General features: G+C 46.3%; 1 protein-coding gene across 1 annotated transcript in view; it reads left to right on the plus strand.

Annotated features, from left to right (window-relative positions):
- The window catches only part of LOC144172694 (uncharacterized), a gene marked incomplete at its 5' end in the record, with an annotated part of 86772 nt that overhangs the window by 4219 nt on the left and 56461 nt on the right, over positions 1-26092 (plus strand). Inside the window, one exon of the mRNA XM_077701325.1 lies at positions 574-1120. Coding sequence (XP_077557451.1) covers positions 574-1120 — 547 coding nt within the window. The remainder of the gene's footprint in view (positions 1-573; positions 1121-26092) is intronic.

Raw genomic sequence — 26092 nt, forward strand, 5'->3', positions numbered from 1 at the left:
GAGCTATCAGCCACTGTATGAATGAGTGGAAACTAGAATCCACATGAAAAATGTTTCCGTGTGAGCGGTAATTCGTTCTTCAGCTCCAATACAATGGTTTCGGCACAGCAGCGTAACTCGCCCACTTGTTTCAAACAGTTTCTATCAAAAGATCACGCAGATTTTAACAGCACTTAATTTTTGCAAGTGCTTACAAAAAGTGTTTCAAATGCACATAGAAGCGCGCAGTTCAAGGCTTCGAAGGTGGTCACTCAACGGGGACGCGCAGGCGCTACGACCTTCATTCAAGATACGGGAGAAAACTATCATCCTTTACCTTTTTATATTTGGGCGTTTTCATGTAAGAATCCAGGAATCGTGGATCAAAGCAAGGTACCATTAGCAGAGGAGACGCAACATAGCAGACGACAAGCAGACGCTCCGATGACGCGCTGCGCGCGCTGAAAGCAAAATATCGCTCGGCCCGCACAGCGCATGCGTGATGGTTCGCGCTGGGCACGCTAGGCTGCTCTGATAGTACCGGCGGCCACGCGCTCCCGTGTTCACCCTTAGCGAGATTACCACTGTACGGAGGGACTGCCAGGTGCCGCGCTGCTCCCGATGCCGGCGGTTCGGACACCGAGAAGAGCAATGCGTCAAGACGTACGCGAATGTGACCGGGTCCACGGAGAGAGAGGATTCGTTCGAGTTGCTGATGGACACAGTGGAAGCTGAGGAAGCAGCGAAAGGTGTGGGGGAGCATTCGACGGTAGAGGCGTCGGCTGCTCCAGGTGGACCCAGCGGTGACGGTCCCAAGGACCCAGGAAACGGCCGGCAACCGACAGAGGTGTTCCCACCTTTGCCTGTCCAACAGGCGGAAGGTGGTGTTGACGCCCCCTCTGTGGAAGTCACAACGGATGCAACTGAGCCATACGAGATGGAAACGAACGTCGCCTCTCCTGCTAGCAGCGTCAACGCGACCGCCAAGCGGTCCCACGACGAGGCCGGCCACAAGGAGGAGGTGGAAGAAGGTAGCACCGGATCGCCGCCGCAAAAGGCGGCAGTCGCGCGGCGGTCGTCCCTGCGACTACGGCCGAAAGTTCAGGCCGACCACAAACAGCCGGATACAACGCCGGGACAAGTACAGCCTCCGGGAAGCCCGACAGCGGACGGACACGCCTACACTCTTAGTCAATTCCTGGTTATACGACCCGCATGCAGGCGGGCCGCCGCGTCAATTTAAAGCCGCTTATAAAGCGGCGGTTCAGACAGCCTCGAGCTAAAGTGGCCCGCCAAACACGCGGCCCACCGAACACGCGGCCCGGCGTTTAAGCGGCACTCGCGAGAGCCACCTAAACCCCGGGGTGTGTGTTCGGTGGGCCGCTGGCCGTGATTTTTCTACGCGGCCCGTTATGCTAATCTATTCCCACTTACGAAGCGGCCCCCAAATCATACGGCCCCTCAAATAAGCGGCCTTGTTGCTTTTCACCAAAAAAAAAGAAAAGAAAAAAAAAGCCACTCGGCCAGAATCGATTTTATCTGTTTTTTTTCACTCGCATTGACAGGCCAACGCCAGCACCACGGGACGAATGCTCTAACACATGTTACATCATGCGAGACATGTAAGCACATAGACGTAACCCTACGGGGAATCGAACCTGGGTCTACTACAACGCATCAAGTGGCAGATATCATAACCACTGCACCACACCCCAGGGGGTGCTCGGGAGTGCAAACATGGGCCTATAAGTATTCTGCATGCTCTTGCGCGTAAAGCAGGAGTCTTAAATAACACATTCGGTGGCGAGTGGCTTTCTTTAGACCACCGTTTTTGAATCGCTCTACCAAAGAGGCATAATACTATATGGTTTGCGGGAATTTAAGTACACTGGTACGAGCGGAAACCTTTTGTCATGCTGTGTGCCCGTTCCACAGTATGATGCGCCTTGCGGGGATTTATTCCATCGATGCAAACGGAATTGATAACAGTTATTCTGCCTGGTTACCAAAAGTATTCATGGCCATTGGCGGAAAGTGCCCCCTATGACAATGCTTGCAAATAACTAGCAAGTAAGGCGCACTGTCGTACTGAAAATAAGAGCTGTCTCGTCCCTAGCGGCAAGTATACCAAGCATGAAATGGTGTACTGAATTTTTTCTGTTCGTCGTAGCTCTTCTGATGGTGCGGTTACATGCCTTGACCTTTGTTTTTGTAATAGGGGGGCGGTAGTAAATTACGCATCTGGTAATATAACGAACCAATATTAAATCACTCCCTCTACCTAACATTGTGTCGCGACGCCTGCAGAATTGCTGAGTTGATGCCCAGGTAAAGAACCTTAGGAAGGCCAGTTACTGCGTTTTCTTTTATGGATCGCCAGCACACAAAGAATATCAGCATTTTCTCGCGCAGACCGGACAATCACTCGGCCGTGTAACTTGTAACGCCCTGCATTTCCAGACAAATGCTGGTTTCGCGGAAGTTTCACCTTTATTCATTATAATATCGTAAATGAAGATCATTGGTCAAACAAAATTTTGAGAAACTAAAAATTAGGAAAAATATAAAACAATAACGAAAAATGGCGACCTGTATAACGATTTGCATTTCCACAATAATGCAGATTTAGCTGAAATTACGTTTTTAATCGTTATCATAGCGTAGATGGAGATAATTGGTCGAACAGAATTATGAAAAACTAAAGAACAAGGACAGTATAAAAACTACGGAAAATGCTGAGCTTTGTAACGCCCTTCATTTACAAAAAATGCAGATTTGGCGCAAGTAACACTTGTGATTGTATATATAGGGTAAATGGAGATAATTGGAGGGACAGGACTTAGAAGAACCAAGAAAATTGGCTCTAAAAGACTCACACTCAAGATGAGCGGCATAAGAATGCTGCGCATTAGTAGACATTTCTCTGAGTTTATGCGATTTTTTTATGTGGCTTCGTTTCATTCGCGCTTCCATTATTAGCGAGTTATTATTGCACGCGGACGGGCAAGGTCGCGGTTCAGTATTTTCATATAGTTTCAAGGGCATTAACGCACCCTTGTGCATGGAAAGTTTAGATCATATAAAATAATGCCACAAATAAAGTGGTTGCAATGGCTGCAATTACCCTAAAACATTTTTAATTTGTGCCCTTCTGGAACATCTTCATGATCTCAGTTCTCATGCAATGAGGTTTTACCTTTATAATCTCAGTGTTTTGCCACCTGATTTATCAGGCCTCAATGCACATACCACGAAATAAAAAAAACTCCCTATATTCATAATGCTATGATAGAATCAAAGCTGTAAAGAAAGTATCTGCACCTTAAACCTATCCGGATCTTGAAGCGATAGTCTACTCATACAAGCTTGGGACACGAACAGAGAACTGAGTTAGGTATGTAAATTTTAGGTATTTTGTCATCCTCGAATTCATGAGCATGCACAAGTGTGAGATGAAAATTACATTAATGGCACCATGTCCAAGGAACGATGTTTTCTTTTTATTTGATATCCAAAATACAAATGTGAATACAAAAGACTTTTACTTAAATAACAAATACAAATATTAGCAGATTACCCTTATGAAACACAAATTAATTTTTTCTGTGAAAGAGCAAATAACGACCTGTCAAGATAAAATTATTGTTTTCATTTATGGAATTTTCAGCAGCTTGCTGCTTACAAAATAGGGAGAAAACTCGTCTTTTTTGCAGGCTACTGACTGTATAATGCCCAACGTTTGGCCTAAAGCTGGCGGCTATCTAATGTCCTTAATGTAATATATTTCCAAACAAAGAAAAAGTACATTCTTCGGGCTTCAATTATGGTCCAGGTACACCACTCCTGATGATTACATGGCCTTTGTAGAATCGCCACAAGCAATCTTTGGCCCGGGAGCTGCTGCTTCTGGAATTTCGTCGCACTGGAATGGAAACAGCGTTGTAAACATTTCAAAAAACTTTGAGTCACGGGTAGCAATCTGTTGTGTTGGCACTGCGTGAAGAAAAGAAACGGCAGGTGAATGAGTGGCAAGGTACAAAAGAGTGGCGTTATTTATTGGCAGTAAAACAGTATAGCCTGAAGGGGCGCAGCAGAAGTATCACCAACGCGTTAGCAGATATGTGAAATTATCATAAATCAGGTAAGTGCATCTGTAGTTCAGGCAATTATTTCTTTCTTACTTTCTTGTAGATTCAAACGTTCTCCAAGAGGACGTTTTCTTCATATACATAGGAAGGCCGAGCGCTTTTTCTGTGAAAAGGCGTGCGAGAAAACGTTGCCATAATTTTATTTGACGGAGACAAGTCAATTGCACGTCGAAAAGAAACTCTGTTCACTGTTACATGCGGAGGGTAATGTGCCCTAGTTTCTTTTTATGAAACAATTTCCACCAATAGTATGGCGCAAAACATTTTCTTAAAGATGGAACAAGATTGCTAGCAATATCTTTGGCTAAAGCATAGGTAAACTGCGCGCACCGAGCAACAGCCAGCGCATCTTTAACAACATTAGAAGCCACCGCTTCGAGCGACCTCCACGCCGGCGACGCGCCGCGTTTGCGCTGCCAATGCTATCATGTTTCAGCAAACCGCGAGTTGACACTCTAGACAGACGACAGCTGTGGTGAAGACAACAAGATGGGGGCTGGTGTTACTCATGAATGTTGCATCATGTGAAAACTTTACCACTTAAACGCACCGTAATGAATTTTACAAATCGCCACAGAATCAAGACTACTCAACGCGCCAGAAAATTCACTAGCTGAAACGACGGCGAGAAAACCTAGTTACGAAAAAACGTTACATAACTTTTCGCTACGCCTACCGAAAATGACAAACAGTGGCCATGGAAAATTGAAAAATACAGAATTCAAATTGGGTTTATGTGCCTTGACCTGGACAATGAAACACATTGAAAAATACAATTTCTTTATGACACCACGGTACTTACTCATTATGACAAGGGAGTACCCCACATGTGCAAGCGTTTTCATTTTTCGCCTAGATCCCAAAACGGCCGCCGCACAGGGAAACTGAATTCTGTCTATATAGCACGTCACGTTTACCGTACGGCCCCGGGTATCGGAGAATTATTTTGGCGCGGGCTTCTTACGACGACGAAAAAGGCATAATTTCATGGCCATTACTAGTTGTCTGCAAACACTAATTCTTACAGTCTGCGCCCCCCCCCCCCTCAAAAAAAAAAAACAAGAAATCCAGGGACTTACCTATCCTTTCGTGTTCAACCGGGCTATGCCCGCACCAGCCGGCTTGACATGGCGCCGCTGCTTAGCTTGCGTGACCGGTGGCCCTAATAAACCCATCGCATTTGCAGTTGTTTCGACTGTTATACCGACTTAGAAGCACACATTTAATGTCAGCGGAAGCGAATGTGGTCAAGAAAGTTTGCTCCGCGATGAAATTCCTCGCACGTGCGCGATGGAGACGAATCACCGTACCACAACTCACCGCGCGCGAACTTTTTTCCATTGCTACTGCGCATGTGCGCGCGAGATATTTGTGAATGTTTTTCGGCTTTCGACGCGTCGTCGGGCGCGCATCGTCGGCCACCGCAAAAGCAGCTCGCGGGCGATTGTGTGAGGAGGAATACGCGCATGCGCCGCAAGCCAACATATCACTCGGAGCTTCACGATTGCCCCCCCTTTTTTATTTTATTCCTGGCGTCAGGCTGTCTGCTAGTTTATAGCCGTGACATGGGCCGTTGGCGCAGCATATAAGCGTGATGCAACCACCTGAGGTTTTGTCATGGAAAAGAACTCTGTCAGGGCCTCTTATGTCACGGTATTGAGACTGCCCACCGCATATAAATAGGACGCCATCCGTGACGCGACTAAGAGTGTAGCGACGGCGCGACGAGAACGGTAAGCACCATGCTCCCGGCCTCCACCCCTCGTCTTTGTTTAAATGCCTACTGAAGGTCAGTTAACCTTTGCTACGCTTAACGTTCGAGGGCTCTCAGCAAAAAAGAAGCAAAGTCAGGTGCACCGCCTACTTACTGAGCAGGATTTAGACGTGGTGGCATTGCAGGAGACGAAAGTTGAAGGGGAGGATGAGACCGGGAGCATGGTGCAGCGCTTCACGGCTAGGTATTTTGCGTGTGTCAGTCATGCTGTAGGAAACTCTGCAGGCTGTGTGCTTTTTCTGAAAAAGCATTCAGGCCTGGAGGTTGAAAGTGTTCGATCGTGTATTTTGGGTCGTTTCGTTGTGTGTGATTTCGCGTTGAATAACGTTGAATGGCGTGTGATATGTCTGTATGCACCGAACGCGAGAGAGGATAGGCAGAATTTCTTTCGCACTCTACGTCAATACTTCACTGACGAGAGGCAAATTATAATGATGGGAGATTTCAACTGTGTGTTATCCCCGCAAGACAAGACAAGCAGCAGTCCTTACAAGGACGCAAGTACGGACTTGCTGGCCGAACTTATCGACGAGTTTGGACTGGTAGATGTGGCAAAATGCCTTGAGAATGGTCGAGACGTGCGCTTCACCCACTTTCAGGGAACCAGTCACGCGCGGCTTGACAGATTTTATGTGTCACTCGAATTAATCCTTAAATGCCACTCATATAGTGTACATCCAGTATCATTTTCAGATCACTGCCTTGTTAAATGTAGCGTTGGGCCGAGAAAACAAAAAACGACCTTTTCTTGGGACCTCTGGAAATTAAACTCTAAACTTTTAAAGGACGAAATCTTCACCGACACAGTTAAGCAAAAAATTGAAGAATTTAAAAATGAGGATAATAAAATCGGAGAACAATGGGAATTATTGAAAGAAACAATTAAAGTTAAAGCCATCGAAAGATCAAGCTGCATAAGATACGAGGAAAAAATGAAAGAAGGGATGCTACGTCACACTCTACAAAGATTAACTATAGAGGAAGGGAAAACACCAGGTGTGTTTAAAGATGACATAGGCAAACTGAAACATCAACTTGAGTTAATGGACGAAGAACGCTATCGCGGAGCGCTCGTTCGTGCGAGAGCTGAGTGATTAGCGATGGGGGAAACGCCCACCAAACGGGCGCTTGGAATTGAAAAAGCACGTGTTCGACAAAAGACGATAGATAAAATCGAATGGGAAGGACGCACGTCAAGCAAAAAAGAGGACATCCACCAGTTTTTCTTTGAATATTACCAACAGTTATTCGCGTATCGGCCCTGTAATCTACAAACCTTTCGGAAGGAGTATCTTAGCTGCATGCCAATTCTTGAGGACGAAACAAAAGACAGTTTGGAACAACCCATATCTGTTGAAGAAGTGAAGGCAGCTATAGATAATTTAAACCCTGGAAAGTCGCCCGGCCTAGACGGGCTAAGCGCGGCCTTCTATAAGCATTTCAAAGCCGAGGTTTCACCAATTTTAACGGCAATGTTTAATGAGGCATTCCGAATGAAAACCCTTCCACCATCGTATGCATCATCGCAAACAGTTTTGATACCTAAAACAGAGGAAACTGAAAAAACGCGCCAATCCACTCCGTGAATGTGGTAGGAAAGCAAAGCTGTAAACGGCACCCATAACGATTACGCACGCGACGTCACTTAAATTCCCTCACATCGCTCTACGAATAGTAAAAGTAGAGAGAAGTGAAATGCACTTAACCACACCATTTATTACTTGAAAGAGATATTCTTGGTAAGGTTAAATCAATGCATGATGCATGAAGGGTGTTTGTTTGAGTTGTTTTGCTGTAGCACAAGAGTGGAAACTTTTCTTATAAAATTAAAGTAAGCTCCAACCCGGTGTTAGACGATCTGATTTCTCCGTCTCTGCGCCGCGGACGGAGGTGACCAGATTTGCGGCAGAGAAGGAGGAGGACGTGGATAAAATACTTCCTGAACTGCCCAGAGTGCAGCCCTGGGGAGTGATTCCTTCTTCTGTGGGGTCCATATGCAGTACGCGCGGCCTGTGTTCTGTCCATCTGCTGAAGCTCGGTAGGTAGAGAGGGTCTGGACAGCAGCATCTTCCATTGCTCTTGTTGGGTAGTTGACGGAAAGAGAGGAGGGTGCTCAGGGCTAAAGTCGCACACCCCGATTACGGGGCAGAGTGTTCCTACTTCTGAGCAAAATTTAGATTCTTCGTCGTAGCGATTCGGATGCATTAAGTGAAGACGCGTAGGCTGTGGGAAGGAGCCCAGATTGTATGAGCCGTAGGGTAGTTTGTTGTTCTCTTGAAAGGTCAGGGTAAGGCGAAGGTACGGTCTGTCTCAGAAGGCGATAATGCTGGGTTATCTCCCTGAACGTGACAAGCGGGTGACTGTCCTCGCGCAGCCCCATAGCACGGGAGGTTAAAGCGCAGGCTTGTTGGGTGGGTATATTTGTTGCCCTCCATTGAAGCTTGAGGGGGTGTCTAGATGAGCTGAATGGCACCATTTGGGGAGTGTTTTTTTAGCACGCGCAGTGCATGTCAGGATACCCAACCCGACTGGTAATTCCTAGTAGGCTTGCTGGGAATCGGTGACTACCCTCCGAACCCCTGGTTGAGTGAGAGCCAAGGGGATGGCTGCCTCTTCTGCTGCCGTCATTTCTTGGGTCCTAAGCGAGGTACGCGCAAGGAGGTTGGTTCTGGAGGTAGCCACGATGATGGCGTATTGCTGCCCGCGATGTTTGGAGGCGTCTGTGTAGATAACTGCATGATCTCCACCGAGGGTGGTGTTTAGCGCTTGATCCTGTGCTTTTCGCTGACCCTCGTCATGTGAGGGGTTCATATCTCTAAGCAAAGGGAGCATCTTTAGTTTTAGTCGCCAAGCGGAGTGACATTCTGGGCTGCCCAGCCAATCTGGTGAAGCATGCGGTTACCCACCGCAGTTCTGAGTCGGACCTTCTGGTTAGAAAGATGGCCTTCTATCAGCTCTTCCACCGTGTTGTGGATCCCCGTGCTAAGCAGCCTCTGCGTGCACGCACTCATGAGAAGACCAAAGGCCTGCTCGACCGCTTTTCTAATCATCATATAAAGCATCTCTCTATCTTCCTTGTCGAGAAGAAGACAGGGGGTTGGCGAAGTAACTCTCGAGAGGACAAAAGCTTCAATTAATCGAAAGGTACCGGATTCCTTTAGGCCTCGCTTCTTGGTGGCAACTCGCCTGATCATGTGTATGATTTGATTGTTGCTGTTTTTGGGGCGCTGCAAGGAGAAGTCACTCTTGGTGTTAGCCTCGAGATGTAGGTCCAGTATCTTGATGATGGGGCTTGGAGTGATGGCCTGGACATCAAGGAGTATTTGAATGATTCCTTGATTTGGCGTGAGGGAGGACGACAAGGAGCTGTGATTTTTACATGAACACTGGAGGCTACAGGCTTTAGCACATTTGCGTATTAGAAGTGAGATACCATGCATTGGTGTGAGGTTCCTTTAATTTTGTAACTCTTAGCACATGAGCAAGGTGCGCACAGGGCCGCTAGACGGGCGTGAGTGGTCGCTTGACGCTTTCACGTGGCATTCAGCGAGAACACAGGGGGTAAACCCGTAGATGTGCTTGGTGAGTACACCACCTATCTTCCCCGTCTTCGCGTGGGCTCGTAGCTATATCGGTAAGACAACGGGCTCTCGCTTTGTTGTCTATCAGTTCCAGGTTCGATTCCCGGTGGTACCAGTAAATTCCTTTATTTGTTCGCTGGAGTTTTCCGGTGACACCAACGGTCGCGAAAGAACCCTTGGCGGGTAGAGGTAAAAAGCCTTGCTTTAAAATAAAAGTCTGTCACTTCATACCGACCAATAGCGTTGACTAACGTAGACTACAAGGTTTTTATGAAGGTGCTCGCGCAAAGGCTGCAAACAGTTATCACAACCCTTGTTGGACCGCACCAGACGTGCGGCATCAAAGGACGCACAATCACGACAAACATACACACCGCGCGGTGTGTACTCGAGTGTTGTGACGCCACTCGAGATGCCGTTGCACTTCTTCAACTAGACCTTCAAAAGGCATTTGATTGCGTCTCCCACGATATTCTGCTCCCTATTTTGGACCACATCAAAGTGGGAGCAGTCATTAGAGACGGAGTGACCCTGGCGTACCACAAGTGTACGACGCGGTTAATTATAAACAAGTCACTGGGAGCGCCCATTAACGTGCAACGTTCGGTACGCCAGGGCTGCCCACTCAGCCCATTGCTTTTTTGCATATACATTGAAATGTTGTGTTTAACTATTATAAAGAACGATCAGATTCGAGGTTTCCGTTTACATACGCGTCAAGTGAAACTTCTTGCCTATGCGGACGATGTCGCGGTGTTTTGTCACAACAAGGAAAGTGTCGTTCGCGCAGTCGAAATTGTTAAAAGGTTTGGCGTTGTCACAGGAAGCCTGGTGAACTGGGGAAAGTGTGTCGGGTTCTGGCACGGCGATTGGCCAACAACCCCAAAGTTTTTTGCCAACATCAATTGGGTTACTCATCCCGTCAAGTACTTGGGCACTCCACTGGAGTATTATAGAGACAGTGAGCCATATTGGCGTGCGCAAGCTCAAGAGCTGCGCGAGAAGGCTGACACTTGGAGGGGCGCTGGTTTATCTATGTTCGCAAGGGCAAACGTATGCAATGTATTTCTTGCCAGCAAATTGTGGTACGTGATGGAAGTTCTACATTGTTCGCGAGTGAATGTGCAGAAACTTCACCGCGTGTTCGCGGTGTTTGTTTGGGCCTCAAGTTGGGAGAGAAGTAGCCGAACAAATCTTTTCAGGCGTGTTCAGGAAGGTGGGCTAGGGCTGATCCACTTGTTCGTGATACAGCTTGTTAACAGGTTTTTATTTTTTCGCGATGTACGCGATCCTTTTTTGAGGACTGTCTGTCAGTTTCGGCTCGGACGAGTTCTGCCCAATTTTGTTGTGACGAGCGGCCGCATGAGTGGTGGTCTCCGCGGCTATTTAAAGGAAGTAGTCGACGCGGTGAGCTTTCTGAGCGTGCGTTTTTCGAAAGAGTATTTGAGTACTGTTACACGGAGGAAATTGTATAATGATGTATGTAGCGTTATCCTCCCTGTTCCTATGTACAGAGCCTTATACGCTGGAGGCCCTGGACAAAACGTTCTTAAACGCGTGAAGAAAATGTTAGTACCGTCAGGGGTGAAGTCTTTCTTTTTTAAACTTCACACCAACACATTAACCACAAAGACATGGATGGAACAAAGGGGCTTGTTTGTTCCGTGGGGTACGCACTGTACACTGTGTAAAAAGCCAGAAACAGTAGATCACGTATTCTTACACTGTTGGGAAGGTGTCTTTTTCTGGGACGTTCTTCAGAGGACTATGCGCAAGGAGCTCCCTCTGAGCCCACACGGAATCCGTTACCTGGCAGTGGATGACGATGATGGTATGCCATTGGACATGATAATGTTGTTGGGCCTCCAGAGTATTTTGCGAGCACGCTCGGCTTATGTCTACAGCGATCTAGACGCTCAGACGTCGCGGGTGTATTTCGGGGAATATATTTCAAGGTATATAGAGGAACAGAAATTGCATGAATGTGTGCCGGAGTGGCTTTCAAGTGTCGAGCCACTGGCAACGTTAAAACCCTTTTAAATGACAACGCCAGCCCCGGTCGGGTTGGTGGTGGTGTTTTTTTTCTTTTTTTTCAGTTTGGTGTCATTCATGTGTTGAACCCTGCATGTATTATGTTGTAAAGTGCAAGCCTGGCAATAAATAAAAAAAAAGTGCTCGTAGCTAAATCGGTAAGACAACGGGCTTTGGAATTGTTATTCTATTAGTTCCAGGTTCGGTTCATGGCGGTGCAGTAAATTTTTTTATTTGTTCGCGGGAGTTTTTTGATGACACCAACGCTCGCAAATGAACCCTTGGGGGGTAGAGGTAAAAAGATTTGCTTTAAAACGCTCCTGTACGCAGAAGGGAGTAGCGAATTGCGGCGAAAAGAAGTGAGGCTAAAAGAAGTAAGCTACAGCGTTGGAGCGCTGTCCACTAGCTGTATGAGCTAGGTTAGTGTCACTAAATAAGGTTTTTTAGTTTATTTAGTGACACTAAGCTTAGCTTACAAAACTAAGCTTACAAAACCTTATTTAGTGACACTAAGCTAGGTCATTAACCTCGACACCTGCAGAACAGAGGCCGAGATTCAATCAATTGCCAATGCTATGTACCGGTAGTGCCTTCTATGCCGTCCTGCCACGAACATCACATGCCCGCTTTGTTTCAACAAGGCAGGCGCTGTGTAAGCACCTACAGCTTTCTTACGCCTTGGTTTGTATACAAGGTTGAAGATAAGCTTCCGAGTATCCCACTCCAAGAAAGCCTTACCACAACAGGACGTAGGTTTTCGATGTGATATGTACTTTGTTTCGAACGAACAAATCGTAAATGAAGGTGGAAATTAGTGACTGTAAGGGAGACCAAAACAATCCGAAACAGAAAGGCAACAAACCCAACTGGCACTGTTGCCAGAAAGGGCAGTGAGGAATTAATTACCGCTCTTGTGAGCGACTGTTACGAAGGCGCGCAATGAAACTTGAGTAGTACGTACACAAGGAATTAGATTTTTACCAACGTGAATACCGAGGCAATGCTGCTGTGTGCGCCGACTCAATTTACAGCCCGTACTAGATATGTGTAACTGTTTCTATTTCTATGAATGATTATCATGAGACGGGTTTATCAATACTTTATCAATAGTATGGCAGTGAAGAGTCATGTAGAAATATTTATTGTGCATGTGCTGTACTTCTTGCTCTCGACGTTACGTTTAGTTGCGAAATACTTTCCGTGAAGATAGCGCCAATATGGTTGTTGGAAACGGATAGACATACGGGTAGCTGAGGAATAGTATGGTATGTTGATCGTGCAAGAGTTAGAAGTTGTGGAAGGGACAGTACTTGCGCAATATTTGTGTCATAGAGGTCCAATTGCTATTGTGCGGGCTTATGGACTGCTAGAGGCAAAAAAGGTTTGTGTGCGGAGTCAACCGCCTACTGCAGATGAAATGCAGATGCAAGGATGCTTCGTTGTGGGAAAATGAATGACGATTCGGTGAGAACGGAAGCTATGTGAAATGAACAATTAAGGCGGAAGACAGTAAAGAAGGCAGACATTTATATGGCAGTAAAGGTTTGCACTCAAGCGTCGGTGCGGGGAGCCGCTCCCGAGGGTGGATAACGTCGTGGGCCAAAGCAGAGCGAGTGGAAACGCTACTATAGTTGATGACAGGGTAAGAGTGCAGCAGGAGCTCCGCCCACAAGCGTTGTGTGGCGGAGAAAAAAAAATTCGTTATATTGCAGCTGTTTATACCCATGATTAATAATATGAGCGCCTGACAGTATAACCATCTGATTATGAAGTTTATATGTTTTATCCCCAAGAATGAATGATTTTCACAGGAAAAAGTAAATACCGTCCTGATTGAAAACTGGCTCAGGAGAAAAAAAAATACTAACTGAAACAAAGGTTATTCTTGATAGAAAATATTCCCGTTGTATTTTATACTTAAATCAACGCTATCTATGATTGTTTTTTTATTTGATTTTTTATTTCTTTGCAAAAACCAAGGGGAGGCTTAGACTAAAGGCGAACGTGGCCTGACAGAAGCCTCAGCCACCCGATTTACAGCGTACATAACAACACGTCTGTTCACAAATTTAAGCATGATAGCACAATCGTAATAGAGAAATAGCACAAAGCAAAGTCATTACTACATTTCTTATGTATGATACAAAGCATAGGTCTCAAATTCACAAAGGGATCACAATGTACACATAAACGCAGTAATTCGTACGCATGAACTTTCATCAGTTACACTACTATGGCACAATTACGTATTAATATAGTTTTATTTGTAATTGTTTTTAATTTCTACCTTTAGGGGAACATGTAAACATACACTTGGAACCCTGAATTATATATCAGTATTGCGAGCGTTTTCCTTAAGTAACACTTCTTTGACCTTTTTTTTAAACGTAAGTTCACTGGCGTCGAAGTTTAATTTTTCTCCTATTTTATTTATTATTTCAGTTGACTGGTACAGGAAAGATTGCTCACCATAGGTCGTTCTTACTTTTGGAGTGTGCCGTATTGTATGTCTGAGATGGAACCTATATAATTTATTGTTGACTTGATTGTGGGTCTTTTGCTTATAAATGGTGTGCAGAACCTTCATGTAATAGATTTGGTCAGCTCGAAGCATTGAATATTCAGTAAGTAAAGGACTTGTCCTCAAATCTGCGTAACAGCCACGATAATCTAAATACAGTCGAGTCCACTTATAACAATATTGAGGTGCCATGAAAATATCATTGTTATAACCGATTATTTTTATAAGCGGGTTATGCCGAAAATAACAAAGAAAACGTGACAAACAAGAGTATTTAATGCGCAACGATGTTCGCACGTGCGGGGACAGGAGGATCGAGGCGACAGTGACCACAGAACAGGAACAGTGACAACAGGCAAGGAAAACGACGCTGGTAAGCACCAGACTCGGAACACGTGCAAACGGCGGAGCTGGAGACTTGGCCAAATTAGCGAAGAATAGGGGAGGTCGGCACAGTGCACACAGCGCTGCTGCTGCGGCGGCTTAGGCGCCCCGGTGCTTTTTCTACAGGCGGCGCACCCTCAGATTGGACTGCCCCACTGCCCGTAGAGGCGCCCATTAGGTCCTCCTCCCCCTCCTCCGCGTCGCCGCGGCAGGCGAAAGCAGCGGTGGCATGCGAGCCTCTTCGGCGCGCACTCGCCGCGTGCGAGGCCAAGTGCGCTATCGCCTGTCCGCCGCGCGTATGCTGTCATGCCCTTTTGCGTAATAGGCGGGGTTGGGGTGGCATTTTCGCAGCGTTTTTGCATTTTTGTTTCGTTCAGGGTTGGTGCCAGTGCCCACATTTAATTGTTATAACCGATATTGCATCATGACAGCATTGTTATAAGCGGTTTATTTTGCCATAGAATACAATGAAAAGGTGACGGTGCCGCGGCTGTCCATTGTTATATCCGATACATTGTTAAAACCGGTATTGTTATAAGTGGACTCGACTGTATATGAAAAAAAATTCTTCTTTGCAATACAATGAGCCTGTTATCATTAGTTTTAGTTGTGATCCCCCACACCAAAATCCCGTAGCATAGTTTAGAATAAATGAGAGCATTGTATAAGCTTTGTTTCAACCATAGTGGTATCAAATGGTCCATTCTATATATGAGACCTATACTTTTAGACAGTTCGGAGGACAGGTGAGCAGTATGCGTATTCCACGAAAGTTGTTCTTGAAACCAAACACCTAAGAACTTCTGTCACTCGGTTTAACTTGGTTCCGTTGAATATAATGGGGATTTTTTTCTTGACATTTTTATTGTAGGGCCTAAATGTCGTGTAAGTTGTCTTTGTAGCATTAAGTTGCAATTTATTATCTAATAACCAATTTGATAATTGTTCCAAGTAAACATTTACCGTTGAGGGAAGTTTAATTATATTATCAGATGTGAAGAAAACATTAGCGCCATCCGCATACATTACAAGTTCTTGCGGACCTTCTATATTTATGATGTCATTTACATAAACTATAAACAGTAACGGGCCTAACTTGGAGCCTTGCGGGACACCTTGTTTTAGCTCTAATATGTCTGATGCAATGGAGTTTAGTTGAACAAACTACTTTTTTTGAGTCAAATAGCTTTTTAAACGTTACCTACCACGCCGCGTATTCCATACCTCTCCTATTTATTTAGCAAAATATTATGATCTACCGAATCAAATGGTTTTTTAAGGTCTAAAAACAGTCCAATTGTGAACTGCCTGTTTTCAATGTTTGCAATTACTTTACCTTTGATGTACAGTAATGCTTGCTCGGTTGATTTAGATTTTTGGAAACCATATTGATACTTGAAAATTACATTGTGTTTAAGAAAGAAAGTCGATAGTCTATTATAGATTACTCCCTCAAATACCCTGGAAAAAACTGTCAGGACAGATATTCGTCTGTAATTTGATACATTGACGCGTGCTTCCCCTTTATGAATCGGCGTCACTCTAGCAACTTTAAGTTCCTCAGGAAAAACATGGATTAATATTGTACGCTAACATGTCACTTAGTTCTATTGCCACGCGCTTAATCACACTTGATTAAACCCGTCAACTCCTGCCGCTGCATAATTGTTTATTTTTCTGATAAGGTCCCGTACTTCGGTATCGTTCGTAGGTTAAAAAAGATAGAGCTGGAGAATCGTGGAATGCCAGTCGCGCAGCGGCCGCCGTTATCAGTGTGTGTTGGGTGCGCACCAGCATCAATAAAATGAGTATTCATACCAGTGTTGCGGAGTTACCAGTCCGGAATTTGAAGGAATCCGGAATCATTCCACATTTTCGTGACGCCGGAATTGAGTGGGAATGGAATGGCGACAATACTCGAAGGAATGGAATTGGAATGGAATTAAGTGCATTTTTCCCGGAATGAAATGGGAATGGAATTACATGTATTTTTCCATTCTACGCACCGTTTTTGCCAAAATATGCATAAACACGCAAGAGAACCCACCAGCCCAGGTTCAAATATTAGCAAGCCGGAGCCTTGAATTTAACAACCACGCAATACTGTTAAAATCGATTGCCTGGTTACAAACACGTTATATGTATAAGCAGCGACCTTACTACAATTCTGCCCTTATATACAGCACTACTACGAGTTTCGTCACCAATCTCCGCGTAATAACCGCGGCTATAAGCTGTTGGTATCCGTGGTGGGGAACTACCGCGGCGGCATCCCCCCTCCCCGCTTCTCTCCCACCAAATGGGCCTTGTGATTTTTTACCTTGGCGGTGCATTCGCCCCGGCTGCGAGCTGACCCCCCCCCCCCCCCCCCCCCATTCTCTTTAACTTTTGTTTTTTGCTTCTGGAACCTTCGGCGACTCGCATCCAACCTTGCCGTCAGCGGGACGCTGGCGCGGTGCTTCTGTTCACTGCAAACTTCCGCATATCAGCTTACGTGCCATCTCACCTCGCACTCCCCACTCCTCCCCCAGGACCTTTTGCAATACTGTCTAGACACTTAGACGCCTTTGCCCGAGGTAGCGTCGACGAAGGCCTAAAATTTTGGTTCGGGGATCCACCCGAAACAGGAGGAGGAGGAGGAATAAACGTGTCTCAAAAGCAGTCCGCCCTGGGGAAGAGTCCTCATTCCAGGACCCCTTGAGTCCGTACGGCTTCTTGGGCTCTCTGCACCAGCCAAAGCTGGTCGTCAGGGTCAGAGCTGGACAGTGCTCTCTCCCAGTGCTCAAGGGAGGGGAATGGCAGAGGGGGGGGGGGGGGGGTAGGTGGGGGTTCTTATCACAGCCCCACATGACATGGTAGAGGGTGCCCGGTGCCTCGCTGAAGCGGCATTGCGAGGAGCACAGGGTGGGGGCCAGAATGTGAGCTCTAGTGGGGTGGGGAAAAGTGTTTGTTTGGATGCCTCGGAGGTGGCGCTCTGGTTCTTTAGTGAGGCTTTTGTGCGCAGGTGGATATAGCGCCCATCATCACCGCCTGGAACAAACGCTATATCCCCCTGCGCACCCGGAACAGGAGAACCCATGAAATAGGAACTGCGGCCACGGCTGCGCCTGCCAGCTCCGACGCGGCAGTTAGCGGTCGAATAAAGGCCGCGTTCGCTCTGTTCTAGGGAGCCTCTGCAAAATCAGCGAGCAACTCGTGGCGCAAACGAACCTCTCACCAGCTAGAAGAAGCTCTCCGTCACCTGAGCAGTCGCTACTGCAAGTAACAAAAATATAATAAATATTTCTCGAGACAGCAAGTAGAGCTTTGATGCCGACTTCTGCTTCTGCATGCTGGATGTAAGACTTAAGTAACCGCACACCTAGCGCCTGAAATTAGGGTAGGGGGGTTCTTGTTGGCACTGCTGGCGCCTGTGGGCGACTATAGAAGACCAATGCTTGATTTAGGAGCACGCTCATACTGTAAAAGCTGGGCGCTGCTTCCCCCTTCACTTTCTGAGCCACCCCCCCCCCCTGCCCTTCCTCTTAGCTTTTTATGGAAAATATAATCCGCTTTCATAGCGCACTGCCACACACTGGCTCCTGCACTCAGCGGCTCACTGGAAACAGTTTTTTTTTTATATATTACCCACGAAGAAAAAAAAAAAACAAGCTCCACGCTGCAAGCTTTGTTCCGAAACGTTTCCGACCTATTGAAAGCGAACGCTAGCCGCTTTTTATTGCTTTCCCGACTCGCAAGGGCAGTTTTCAGTGTAAATGCGACGTCAGCAGACGTGGAACGCGTGTTTTTCACGGCATCCCTGATAATGACAGCGTAACGAAACCGGCTCTCAAACACGTCTTTCGAGCAGCTCATGTTTGTCAAGCGCAACGTATATATAGGCAGAAGGCAACTGTTTTATTTTACTTTTTTTTTGTTTTTAGAAGTGATCGTTGAAGCAGCTGTCATTTGCACTTCGTGTTTTCAGAACTGAACGGTGAAGCCCCCATTTAGCTCATACCATTTTGTTACGTAAGTTGATCAATGAAACCAAAATAAAGCTTTTTTTCAACCTTTCACTGCAGCTTGAGACCTTTATTGCAGCATATAAAATTCACGAGGACACCTAATTGCGCTGCTTAGCACGAGGTCGCTGGTTCGATTCCCTGCCCCGGCGGCCTCTTTTCTGAGGGAGGCGAAAAGCAAAAACGCCTCGGTGTACGATATTTCGGCGCACGTTAAAGATCCCCAGGTGGTCAAAATTAATCCGGAGCGCTCCACTACAGCTCGCCTCATCGCCTGCGTTGCGTCGGCGCGTTAAACCCTACAATCAATCAGCGAGGGCACCTAAGCACTTTTTCTGGCGTAGGGATTTCCACAACACTAGATTGGCCGACTGCCGACGTGTCCTGCCATTATTATCGTTATCATTTTTCTTTGCATTTTATTTTTCGGTTGATCGCCCAGACCAGAGGACACTTAGAGGAGCCTACATTGCTACTCCACTGCATGCAACTCCTCGAGTTTGTTATACAGGCCTCAGTTATACAATTCGTTATACAGGCCTTGGACTCAGTTTTTGGTGAGTCCAAGGCCGCAACGCATTCTCTAAGTCCTTCTTTATTTAGCTAGAGCCAAAGGTTGCATGATGCAAAAGTGTGAGCAACCTCCCAATTTGTAAAAAAAAAACAAGACGCAAATTAGTATACGAACGAGTACTCTATCCCAGTATACACTAACGAGAGAAAAAAATTATCTCGGCGCATTGGTTCCCACCGAGACACCCATACAAAAGTCGCGCATACTCTAAGCACAGCCTGAACTTTCGATCGTGCGCAGTGGATGATACCTGACGCACGTAACTAAACTTTTCGGCAAGGGCGACATTGCATACCTGCGCACACGCAAACACAGGAATTTCTGAACCTATCCGTGCTTTCAAGGTGCGCTTGACATGCGTGAGTGCTGACGGCCTGTGCGGCCCGTGATCCGTATTTGGTGCAAAGGCAGCACAAGATGCTGGAGCGGTAACTGTTCCAACCGATACCACCAGATCCAGAGATTCTCTTCCCCGTTAACAAAATTATAGCTCTAACCATACTCACGACCGCTCCATACGCGTGTAAACTACTACGCGTGTAATACGCGCGTAAGGAATATAATGTTTTCTTCAACCATACTGTTGTCAGTACAAAAAGAACTTGTCGTCACTTTAGCATTATTTGACTCCAAATTTCGACGCCTAAAAATGATATAATTGGCTTCAGTAGTTTGTACAGATGCCTTACAGAAATTGTTGCAGCAATCGGAGGCCGTTATCACATCTAAAATCGATTTTGATTGTCCAGGCCGCGAGCTTCCAGAAATCGGCAGCACTAGCGAAATCGCTTTCGGCGTGCCGAAACATCGGTCTGCGTGTCTGGCCGGTTCAGGGTGACGTCATATCGTCGGTTTCGGAACCGGAAACGATGTCCTGCGCTGCTGTTGTCGGTGGTATTCGTTTGAGCAGGAGACGTGGGCGTAGCTGTGTGAGCAATGCTTGTAAACGTTTCGTGTTCGACGTCTTTGCTCTTCAGTTCGTGGCTGGCGCATGGTGTTCCCTTGCAGTGGTGCCGAAAACTGCGCGGTGCCGGCACCGCGTGGTGCGCGATGTCGACGGGCACCGCGGTGATGCGGCGGTGCGTGTCGCCGAGCTCGCCCAAGTTGTGCTATTGCAAGCTCGCGGAATGCGAAGTACTACTCGTGGAAGCCTGTCCGAGCAAATCGACGACGACGCCAAGATGAAATATTTTCCACGCGACTACACGCAGCGCTAAACGTGGACTCAGTTTGTGCGCGGAGGTGGCCGCAAGAACTGTCGCCCAAGCCAGCGGGCTCGGGGTTGCACGGGTCACCTTGGGTGTTGGGAACTTTAGGCTTAGTATCGTGACGACTATTTGATCGCTGGTATCTGTACAACTGCGAATGACCATCCCTTACACAACTTTTCACCACACTATCATCCCCCTTTTCGCATGTGGAGCTTTATTTTGGCAATGATTTCCGTTTCAGCGATCGGTGACCAAGACATATGCCGCGGCCTGTTTTGATTCTAGCGCGCAGGTGGCGCCATCTTTCGGCAGCTCGCCGCACCGCGGTGCCGGCAGTGCTGGGTCGGAGCGCCGAACCTCCGCTGCCGGTCAGTGTAGGCTTACCATCGCGGCAAATTCCTGAACGCCACTTTTAAATTCAGCGCTGATAACAACCCCTAGGACAATTTTTCAACACACTAGCATCTACTTCTCGCATGTGGAACTTCTTTTTCGTGATCAGATTGATTAGAAGAGCGGCGACAAGCTGTTGCTATCGCGGTCTGCGCCGGTTCCAGCCGCAGTGATATTAGAAAACAGACGACGGCGAAGACATCGCCGGCCTAATCGCCTGGCCAAATAAAGTAGTTCTGTCTGTCGGGTGGCAGCGACTCATCTGAGTCTGACGATTCTGACGACATGTCGACTGCGCCGGCGACTGCGGACCATGTGCAATCGTAGCAGACGATGCGGCGAACGCATGGAGGAACGAAAAACGTCCCTGACTTCACGGGTGAGACCGTGACGTAAGGCTGGCCCGCTTGCAGGCTCGCCTTCGAATGGCCATTTTCCCGCGCGGCGACCAAATTTGAAATTGGTTGCAATAAACGTGCCATAATTAATTCTGTGTTGGCGGCTGACGGCTTTCGGTTCGATTTTCGTAATGACTGGGCCAATAGGTATTCTTTACAGCATAAAAACTGAAAGCGAGAAATTTCGTGTCAGTACTCCTTTAACACATTCAGGCTTAAACAATACTAAGACGTCACAACTCCTACAGACATGCTTACCGTGGAAATACTATGATAACAACCGAGAAGACTGCCCCTGCGGGAATTATACTAGGTGACAACTTAAGAACGGCACCGGAAGTTGCCGCTGCGCCTTATCACCTTAGCCGGATGTTTCTCCGAGCGGCGCAAGTAGGGCGTTACTGGGAATATTTCGAACATAGGGTGAGCTGTTCCCGTGATTTTTTGGATTTAATAATCTTATAAACGACTCCAGTGATGACAAACAAACTTCGTGAGACAAGGCAGACGATATCACGCCTTCATAGCAAACCCCTTTCAAAACGCGCGCGCACGGACGTCCCGGGTCCGGCGCTTTGGCGGAATGATACACTACATGACGTGGTGCCGTTCTTGAGTTGTAAGCGAGTATAGTAAGGTGGTCGCACTGTACGAGCTCAGCCACAAAGCCCCTATCCTTTGACCTTGGGGACGTGTTTTGCGAGTTTTAGCAGTTCTTAACGCGTTTACTAACATAATCTAATGGTGTGTTCATTGGTAACCTGATAATCACCCGATAAAACGGGGAGGAATTAGAGGAATGAAATTGAACTGGCTGGCCATTCCTGGAGTGGGAATGGGCGATCTTTTGGCATTCCGAGGAATTGATAGGAATGGAATTTAGGCGAATTATCATTCCCCGGAATGGAATTGAAATGGAATGGGGATGCCCATCCCGCAACACTGATTCATACAGTTGGCTAGCTGAAGGCTCTCTACCGGCTCTGCATTTAAATGCGTGAATTGTGGCTGTAATATTGTTTTTCTACTTGTTGTTTTGTTAACAGTGTCCCAGACTTTCTTAGGCTGGCCTCGTATGTGGAAAAATAGCCGTTCGTAATATTTGCTTTTCACTCTCTTTAAATCGCCCTGTAGCTTCTTTTTAAACTTTTTGCAGGCCTTGCGTATTTCGGGGTCCTTCGTTTTTATAAAATTGTGTAACATAGCATTTTTCTTTTTTACGCGTTTATACAGATCTGGATCAACCCACGGTTTTCGCACCTTATTGGTTCTTTTACTTGCAGGTTGTAGAGGAAAGGCTGTATCATAGCATTCTCCTATGAACTGCAGGAAAACAGTACAAGCGATATTCGCATCGCTCACCCGATAGACGATTTCCCAATCTAACGATTCCACTAGTTCGCGGAAATCTTGGATTGTGCGATTGTTGATCTTATAGAAAAAGCGTCGTTGAGGGGACAGATCATCTATAACAGAATGAGTCTCGATAAAGAAGAAAACTGGAAAATGATCACTGATATCCACAGTCAGAACTCCTGTCAATATATGACAATCACAAAAATTCGATATGCAGACATCCAAAAGTGTGGCACTGTTAGTGTAAATTCTAGTTGGTTGCATTATGTGATCAACACAACCATGACAAGACAACAAGGTTTTCAGTTCAAGAGGCGCTCCTTCTTTCAAGGTCATATCGATGTTTAAATCACCCATTATAGTGCACGATTCATTTTGCGAACAAGCATATGTCAATAACCGCTCCAAGAAGATGTAAAATGTTCTTTTGTTACCCGCAAGAGGTCTACAGATTACACACAAAGTCATTTTCCGTACGTGAAAAGCCAAGCATTCGAAATCATCGGTAATTCCAAAAATTCTTCAATACCCATGAAACTAATGGTGTCCTTTATGTATACACTGACGCCTCCGCCTCTTTTCTTTTCCCTTCTCAGGTGCATTGAACGGTACCCGCCTAGCAGTGGTATCGGTTCACTCCCAGTCAACCAAGTTTCAGTAAGAAATAAGATGTCTAATTTACGTGTAATTGAGTGTAATAACATATCCAACTCATCTATCTTATTTCTAAGACTTCTCATATTGATATGCATACCAGAGAACGAGTTATGATTCGAAAATTCTGCGTTGAAAATCTTAATGTCATAATAATTACCGGTTTCTTTTGAGCTTGTCATACCAGATTGTGGAATCAGATGCCTAGCTAGAAATTCGCACACCATTACTTACTTGTTTCAGGGAATTGGTTTTGGACTCAAGCACTAAACTATTAAAGGCACCACTTCGGACTGTTAGATAACAGAAATAAACGTATAAACAACGCGCATATGATGTTTCGGTCTGAATAGTTCGAATTTCGACCGCTTCACGTCGCTTAGCCGTCGTCTGCTTGGAGAAAAATAATCAGTATAATGGTCGTCGTTATATTTGGTCGGGCTCCTCGCAGTGCGACTATTTCTTCACTTTGCGTGTGCCCTCATTTTCAAGAAATGTAGTCCGTACAATACCTTCCACAGCAATCATCCCCGTTAAATCAAGCGTCTTGATTCAGGGTGGAAGAAAGGGGCGGTTCGTCGCCGCAATGACTGGATGCAGTGCACGGACTGTGTAAGCCCAGGGTGAAAAGGAAACCAGCGGCGAAAATTCATCGGTGTCTTTCAGAAATCGGCCGCGATATCAAAGGGCAACGTATTCTTCTATGAGACCGTTTCCAACGTAGTGACGTCCTGCAAACACCTATCGCGGCGACGCACGCAACGGTGGAGTTTGCAATGCGGCATAAGGTGTCCTGCCTTGCAAAATCAGCTGTACGTGCAAAGAAACAAGCGTTATTTTCTTCCGCCTAAATGAGACGACAACACCGTATGGCGCGACCACAGAACTGCCGGATGTGAAACGTTACAAGTATAATACGTTATACTTGTACAAGTATACAAAATACGTTATACAAGTATAAACGGTACAAGTATACCTCACGAGACACGCGAGTGGCAAGACGCTCTACGTCAGTTGGTTAGATTGACAGTATACGATGTCACGCTTTCAATCCAGTCGACGATTTCCGAGGTGTTTCCCAGCGATGTAATAAAACAGCTTCTGCCGTTTTGTTAGTGTCATATAACCACCCCGCAGTTTACAGTGGAATGCTAAGGCAGAGAACCCTGACTGGCGGTGCAAATTGATAGAGAAGCACCCTTAAACACTAGCAGCCGCCTAAAAAATTACTGTTGAGAGCTTTTATCGAAAAAACGAATAGTTACCTACAAATGCATCCTTCCGAAGTTGTACTTTCCAAGTTGTGCTACATTAATCTTTCATTGGCTTTACAATGATGCAGCAGCCTACCGTGAGGAGGAGGAGGAATAAACGTTTATTGATTCCTATAAAAGGAAGATTGAGAGCTGGATGATCTTCAGTGTAGTAGCGTTGACCATCCATGGTGGGTGGCGTCCCTAGTCCAGGATGATGGCCCTCAGCTGATTGTCTGGCCCGGTTCACCAGGCCACGCTGGTCATCCAGGACCTCGCTGGACAGCAGGGCCTCCCACCGCTCCGTCGATGGCGCCAGGACCTCTGGGAGTTCCTTCACACCCTTGCACTCCCACACCATGTGGTAGAGAGTGTTGGGGGTGCCGCAGAATTGGCAGTCGTACTGTACAGGCTGGGATAAATCATGTGCAACTGTGAGGCGTGCGGGAAAGAGTTAGTTTGGAGTCTTCTTAACAGCGTCGCTTCTTTTTTGGTGAGTTGTGGATGAGGAGGTGGATATTTCCGTCTGCTTAATCTGTAATGTTCCAATATGTTCCTGGTGCGTCATGGGATAGGTGGGAACATCGGCGGCGGGGGAGTGGCTTGAGCTTCTGTGATGGGGGTGAGGGTAGCGGTTGTTGCCCAGTGGGAATGATCTCGGGCAGCGGCATCAGCCGCCATATTACCCTCTAGAAACTCGTTGCCCGGTGTGAAGATATTTTTATTGCTGATGAGGCTTTTGAAATAGCATACATAAAGAAAATATTTGGTTCAACAAGTAGTTCCTTTGCAGCCATGTCAAGGTTTTGTGGAAGCATTTTTCTTTCTGATAATCTTCCCGAAGCCAATAATCTTCCCCTATGTACACCAAACAGTGATGTTGAACACTGACTGCCCCATACGAAACTTGAACGAACGGCTATACAAGTGTATTCAATTCTTACTGCACCTATTTAGACAATTACACTCAACACGCCCAATAATATGAGTATGAACTTGAGATCTAAGTGACCTATTTAAAAATGTGCCGACATCTCCATGCAAGCATTTCAATTTTGTCCACTTCTGCAACCAATCAGAGCACAACACTGGAACAGGGAGAAGAAATATTTAGTTCTCACTACTTCTTGCAAAGGTGTCATGGGCTGCTGCACAAGCATTTTCTATTCCTACCACACTTTCCAGCCAGCAGCAGCAAAGTGGCACCCTGAATGCCTGACGAATCCATTTTGATTTGCTGCACCAGTGTTTTCAGTGCCTAATGCAGCTTTAAATCCAAAAGCAACACTGTGTACGTGAAAAGCAGTGGCTTTACAGCGTGAATGTGTGGAATGAATTCATTCTAACGCACTACAGAAGCATCTTCAACTCTCACCACCACTTCATGGCCAGAAACTGCAATGTGTTCCTGAGGGAAGCAGCGACTTGATAGCCTGAAAGTGGGGCACGAATTTATACTAACGTACTATGTAAGTGTCTTCAACTCTCACAGCAACTTCATGGCTAGAAGCTACAATGTGTGCATAAAAAGGAGCAACATCACAGCTTGAAGGCCTGTCATAAACACATTCCAACGTATTTTATTAGAGTTTGAACTTCTTACCATAGCTTTTTAGTCAAAAGCAACAGTTCAACCTTGCAAAGGAGTTACATATATTGAATAAGTGACGTAACACCATTGCGACCTGCTGAGCAACCTTTTTCAATTTTTACTGCGTCTGAAACAGCCGGAAGCGACAGTGTGCTCAAAAAGCAGCGACTTGACACTCTGGAGACCTGAAGTTAAACCATTTTGATATGCCGCATCGCTGTTTTCTATTATTCTTGTAGC

Source organism: Haemaphysalis longicornis, unplaced genomic scaffold, assembly GCF_048455015.1.
Source record: "Haemaphysalis longicornis isolate Haplotype H1 unplaced genomic scaffold, Haemaphysalis longicornis Haplotype H1 scaffold_25, whole genome shotgun sequence".
Taxonomy (NCBI): Eukaryota; Metazoa; Arthropoda; class Arachnida; order Ixodida; family Ixodidae; genus Haemaphysalis; species Haemaphysalis longicornis.